This window comes from Poecilia reticulata, linkage group LG22, assembly GCF_000633615.1.
Source record: "Poecilia reticulata strain Guanapo linkage group LG22, Guppy_female_1.0+MT, whole genome shotgun sequence".
In the NCBI taxonomy this organism is placed as follows: domain Eukaryota; kingdom Metazoa; phylum Chordata; class Actinopteri; order Cyprinodontiformes; family Poeciliidae; genus Poecilia; species Poecilia reticulata.
In genome coordinates this window covers 6,285,969-6,292,463 of record NC_024352.1, presented here as the reverse complement: position 1 = coordinate 6,292,463, position 6,495 = coordinate 6,285,969, and the positions used below count along the sequence as shown (strand labels likewise).

Here is a 6,495-nt window from a genome sequence, read left to right as displayed (position 1 = left end):
TATATTTTATTTTTACTTGACAAAAATCTGTTTGCAAGACATCATCAGTCTCAAAAGCAACCACAACAGCAGTGAGCATCAAATCTGACAAGATCTGAGGTCATTTCCTGTCATGTTGGACAGAGAGACTTGCTGCACTCTGATTTGATTTGATTTGCTGTATCTCTGCGGGACTTTGTCCGTTTCCTTCCTCCCCGATCTAATGGCTCTGCATAAAAATCGTCTCTGGGTTTGGTTATCTGTTCGTCTCAAAAGCATGAGTGTAATGTGAAATTTAGCGCAGCAAAAGTTATCTCCCAAACGAGCTTTTTAACTTTCTTAATGTACTGAATTTGTAAACTTGCACCAACTAATGGGGTATGTGCAGGTGCATCTGGTCAAACTGGAGAGCATGCAGACTTTGCTCCAAATTTCTCTGCATTCATTCTCTTACTTCTGCTGCTTGTTCGCCTTGTTGTTGTTTTTTTCCTCTTCCTCTCAGCTTTCCACTAATGGAAATTTAAATGTGCAGTTCCTGCCTAATTGTCTTCTTCTGCTGCTGCTGCTGTTCCTGCTTGGTTCTCTTTAGCTTTGTTTGGTCTCTGACCTGAAACCCCATCAGCCCCCTCTGCCCCCCCCCAGGCTCTGAGGTCAGAGGCTCCTTCCTTCCTCACACGCTCAAAGAACAGAGAGGCATCGAACACTCCCTGACATGTCGAACAATACGGACACGGAGCGATAAGATTGGAGCTAAAAATCAAAACTCGCACCGTGTTGGTTAATAGAGACGTAGTTCAGCATTTACGCCTGACTTGTCTGACTGAAATGAATTCAATATTCTGAGGGCACGTTGCTGCACACAGACACCTGTTACCTCTAAAGCCGTGTCAGCTCTGAGCGTTTTAAGCGTTCGTTCCACATTACGGAGAGATTTCTGCGGTCGCCGACAGATGCCTCAAATTGAAACCAAGTTTCGTTGGCGCTCCGGGCCGAGCTTCCCCTGCCTTTTAACTCTTTAAAGATTCACGTTTGTTTTACTTTGTGCAAGTGCAGCTCGGTGGGTGTTATGTATAATTCATTCAACAAATGAGTTTCTGAAGAAGGTCCCGAGGGGCCAGAGAGAGAGAGAGAAAAAAAAGTAGAATCTAATGCATGCAATTAAAATAATGAGGTTTACAGAGACAAGATTTGATGCGTTGTAAAACTACAATGAATTCAGAGTAAATTAATCTTACGAACAAATTTTACTTTGCTTGTAATTTCATCCTGTTTATTGAGATCATTAACCTGAACTATTCCGCTTATGATTCCCCCTCCTCTACGCCTCACATTCTCCAGCTTTGCAAATTAAACTTTTTTTTTTTTTTTTTAGAAATTCTTAGACATGCAGGAGCGTATATTTACAGCTAATCCAACAACTTTAATTTTCATGCGAAATCTTGGCGTCGTCTTGAGCCGGTAACTTTTTAAAGTGTCTCCAGGTCAACATGTTTGCCTCCAGCCGGCCTCCTCTGCTGTTTCAACATCTTCAGCTTTGCTATAAAGCTTGTTAATATTTGCCGAGCACGGTTGCGGGCTTAACCTAATCCACTCAAAGTTGACTGGCTCTCGCAGACCAAGGAGGTCGCTGCACTCGGCCGCGCCTCCCTCTGCATCCGATTGAAGTCTGCAGAAGTGCTGCGGTGATTTATTGGAGCCGATTGTTAAGTAAAGTCATTAAAGGTAGATGGTGGATGATCGGCCGACTGACTGAACGCCGTTCGCTCCCTGCAGGTGGGATCCGGAATGCAACCGCTGGTCTTTTGTGTGTCCGATGTCCGTGGCTCGACTCGGAGCGGGCGTGGCGGCCTGCGGGGGGGCTCTGTACGTGGTGGGGGGGTATGACGGACAGAACCGCTGGAGCACGGCTGAGCGATACCTGCCCGACTCGAACACCTGGCACCCTCTGGCTCCCATGAACACTAGACGCAGCGGACTGGGTGAGCTGGATTTGACCACGCTTGTGTGTGTTTTTTTTTTTGAATATAAACATTAACAACCTTTTTTTGCTCCTACTTTTGTTGTGTGTGTTTTGCAGGATTGGTTAGCATGAACTCTTACCTGTACGCCATAGGAGGCTACGACGGGCGGAACCAGCTGTGCTCGGTGGAACGCTACAACACCGCCAGGAACATCTGGGAGCCCAGGGCCTCCATGAAGCACTGCCGCAGCGCGCTGGGCGTCACGGCCCACCAGGGACGCATCTACGTCTTCGGTCAGTCTTGGCGCTGATTTTGACCGCATAACACACAAGTCAGAAAAAGCACAGTGGTGTTTTGATGGCGTGTAACGTCTACAGCAGTTGGAGACAAAACACTTTACTGAGGAGCTGAAAGGAAAAAAAAGTATAAAAGTCTTGTCAAGTTGCTAAATACGCTGAAGTCTGAAACGTCTGCCTGCCACATTTCTCCTCAGCTGTTTATGGAAATGTTTAGATGAACGTTTTCGCAGTTTGCGCGTAAACGTGCAGACTTTGTGCAAGTTCATAATTTAAATATGCTCTAATTACATCCAACTTCAGGCAAACAGACACATAAGTAGCACGTACATTGATTGTATGCTGTCTCCATTTTTATAAATTAAGGAAGTGATGCAATAGAAACAAATAATTTTTCCATCAAATTGCACTCAAGACTGCATCTATATTTGTCAATCTTCATATTTAGCCTTTTCCGATGGTAAATGTATAAATCGGAGTAAGGATTTCATTTTAATTAGCACTCCAGTGCAACCATTTGCACTCAGCTAATCAGTAAACATTTGTAAGTTCAGCTAAGGCGTTTAAAGAACGCATGAGAATCCCTGTTTCCTGTCAAATGTCCTGTAGGAAAGACGGGAAACATGTGAAGGAAGGTGCAAAAGAAACTTCTTTTTTTTTTACCTACATGCCACATTCTTTGGATGTGCAGATGGATTAGATCAAAGCGTGCTCATGTCTTAGAATGGTCTAGTCAAAGTCCACACCATTAGGAATCTGTTTTAACACTTTATCGTTGACACACTACTGGTCTGCCACCAGAAATCCTGATTAAACACTTCAGAGTTTGTAATGCGAAGCAGAATGAAATCGTTTTTAACGGGCGCCATTTTAAGGCAGAGTAAGATAATTTTAACGACACCTGATTTTATGCCCAGGTCATAAAATCTCTCTGTGTTTATGTGTTTCCAGTATTTTTCTTCTGGTTTGTTAGTTTGAAGCTTGAGAAGAACAATAATGCCGTAAACTAATTAGGTCATTCTGATTGTTTTGCAGGCAGGTCGATAAGCAGGTGATGCTTTGTTTTTACAGAGAAGGATGGACTCTGCCTTAGCTTTAACTTTAATGTCAGCAGGTAGTGAAAACATTCACTATGGATATTGAGTTAATATACATAAAAACTATATTTTCTAATCCTGAACTGGGCGAATAAACTGGTTAAATGACTTTAAGCTGATTCCTTCTTTAACGCCGCTCTGTTTCAGGCGGGTTTAACCAGCACGGCTTCCTGTCCAGCGTCGAGTGCTGCTGTCCGGACCAGAACGAGTGGGCGCTCATCACCGACATGCCCGCCGGGCTCAGCGGCATGGGCATCACCGTCACCATGGAGCCCTGCCCCGGCCCCCTGCCCGAACAGGAAGACGAGGATGAATCCATGTAGGGCCAAAGGAAGAAAAGGTGTTGCAAATTAAAAAGCAAAAAAACAAAAAAAAAACGAATGAAGAGGGTTCATGGAATCAAGACATTCCAAAATCAATTTAGAAAAAAAAACAAACTTTTTTATGTCGCCTCCTTCATGGACTTTGGAGACGGCACAGTTTAATTCCCCTCCTTGATGGGGTCCGAAGGGTAGTTTCTGTTTCAAGCCACAATCACGCACAAAAAAAGAAGCTGCCTGACTGAAAGGAATGTTTATTGAGACTTTTTCTTAGAAAAAGAAAAGACAAATAAGGCTTTATTTAGCCTTGATGAAGGAAGGACTCTCATGTTGTTATTTCCCCTTTTTTTGTTCCCTACAGGTCGTCAGAGCGGCAGAAAATTTCTAAAAAGTCAATTTAAATAGATTTGATTGTTTCTATTTCTACTCTTTTCTGTCTTTTCTGTTTGCATCTTTGACAGCGATTCTCAAAAGTTAACCCCTGTTAAGCATCAATGTTTTTAGACTTACACCAGTGAGACCATGCTGAATAATTTTCTTCTAATTTTCACCTTTAAGTTAATCTATATCCTTTACTATTTACTATTTTTAAAAACAAATTTGCTGTGTGGCAAATGTAGCTGCATGGAGTAATCACTACTCTCTGCAGCTGTTTTTAATGATCCCAATGCAGAAAAAACGTTAACCCTGTTTATCCATCTCAACATTCATCAACCTGATTACATATCAATTATCGATATATTGGTTATTGCCATGACATTATTCTGATTCTACTTGTTTCGTTTCCAGTTGAATTGTACGATATAAATGTAAATGTTTGTCATGGTCTCATTTCTTGGTGTTTTAACTGGGTTTTTTTTTTAAGTTTTGAGAGCCACTGGTTCCTGTTCAGAAGAAGCACTTTAAAAAAAAAAAAAAAAAGATTTTCTGCTGTTCATTCAATCCCCTAGTTTTCGTGTACCAATATTCCTGTGCAATCTTTTTTTTTTTTTTATTGTTGTCTGTGACGATAAATGTAATTTTCTAAGTTAATTATAAACATATTACAAGTGTTTCCGTAATAATCCTGTTTTTCTCCTGTCGCAGCCCTTCGTGTCGCCACTAGATGGTGGAATAAGGCTGAAAATCGTGACAGAAAGGAGGCCTAAATGTCTTCCCATCCTGACAAACAATAGGAGACTAAAATATGCAACAATGCAACGTGGGCACGATGATGAGCTGCGATGCGTTTTGGCTCGTGTTTTATTCAGACTCGCAGCTACCGAGAAGCTTTCATGCTCGCAGTCCCGAAGCAAAGACACACAGGCCGCTCACTGGACCGCGAACAGAGTTAGTCATCAAACACAGACGTCACTCAAAGAGTGTTTGCGTCCTCCTCTTCCGCGCTGCTGCTCCCCGTCTCCTCCATGTCTCTCACCTGCAGTTATCCCAGCAGGACTTCAGATAGGAAGGTCCTGTTCTGCTGACCACAGCCTCGGTCACCTCATCAGGTTTCCGAGGTGAACAGATGAGAGGGAAATGTTTCATTCGTCATCTGGGATAATACGTTGGGACGTGGTTACTTGTCCAGCTCCGACCGAGTGCGTCTGCGTGCACGGCGTTGACAGAGCAACCTGTTGGGCGATGAGTATGGATGGGCATGGAGGAGGAAGAGGAAGAGGAGGAAGAGGAAGGGGCAGTTTTGCGCTCGGGGCCCCGGAGGGCGCGTGCAGAGACGATCGAGAAAGTAAAGGGCTCTTACTCACCACTTGCAGCCCTACATAAGAACGAGTGACTCACATGGCGAACGCATGACGCAGGCATCTCGTACACATTTGCGCTTGGTTACACAAATACGGGTGCGCTCGCGCACAAACACGCTTGTCCTTTATCTCTGGGTCTGTGTGCGTGCGTTATGTGTGCGTGCGCGCGCGCGCGCGCTGGTGCAAAAACAAAGCTGCCTGTCTCTTATTCACAGGCTGTGGAAACAGATTTGACTCAATGTGCTCATTGTCTCGTGAGGGGAGGGGAATGAAGACGGAAGATGTCGCACTGTACGGCAGGGAGATTTGCCTTTTGCCGAGAGTCACTGGAGGGAAATTAGCACGCATGCAGATGTAGGCTGTTGTACATCTTCTGCATGTTCGCCGAACAGTTTGCACAACCCCAAGAGAGAATCTGATGCTCACAGACACAGGATGCAGTGACTGATATTCATAACGAGTAGCTGCTGCTTAGCCCAGTTATTATTGAGGGCAAGATCATGGTTGAGAGGCCTAAAGAAAGCCATAAGAAGGCACGTTGGTAGTTAAGCGAATATCAAATGGGGTATAAGGTGCTCTTGTCAAGTGAGACCAAAATAACACCATGATGAAATCATAAGGTGGTGGCAGCATCATGCTGTGGGAAGAGCTGGCCGGAGCTAATTCTGGGCACTCTGGTCCAGTTAAAGTCCAGACCTAAGTCAACAAAACATGACAAACAAAGTAAAAGTCTTTGTGATCTGCTTTTGTGTGACGGTACTTGTTATAAAAGGTTTAGAAGACTACTGGTTGATAGGAAGATGGAAAGAAGGATGATGGCTTCCTGTGGTGCGTGGTAGCACTACCACAGAATGGTAGTGCTACCACGCACTACCATTCTGTGCATGGTAGTGTACAGAAGATGCCACTACCATGCATCTTCTGTGGAGATGCATGGTAGTGGCAGCATCATGCTGTAGATGGTTTTCCTTTTTTTTTTACATTTAGCAGTGGCAGAACCTGTTCTGTGCTTGAATTGTTTGAAATAAGACTTTCTGAGTTATCAAAACTACCATCTCCATCTAAACCAGAGGTTCCCAAACTGTGGGGCGCGCCCCCTG

General features: G+C 44.0%; 1 protein-coding gene across 3 annotated transcripts in view; it reads left to right on the top strand.

Moving 5' to 3' along the window:
* Positions 1–4,510, top strand: part of keap1a (kelch-like ECH-associated protein 1a) — a 20,158-nt gene extending 15,648 nt beyond the window's left edge. For 2 of the 3 annotated variants that reach the window (XM_008399298.2, XM_008399297.2), the window contains exons 10-12: positions 1,753–1,958; positions 2,057–2,233; positions 3,481–3,656. In XM_008399298.2, coding sequence (XP_008397520.1) covers positions 1,753–1,958; positions 2,057–2,233; positions 3,481–3,656 — 559 coding nt within the window. Of the gene's footprint in view, positions 1–1,752; positions 1,959–2,056; positions 2,234–3,480 lie in introns of all 3 variants that reach the window. The other variant, XM_017302381.1, reaches the window with a different exon arrangement.
* Positions 4,511–6,495: the final 1,985 nt, after the last annotated feature.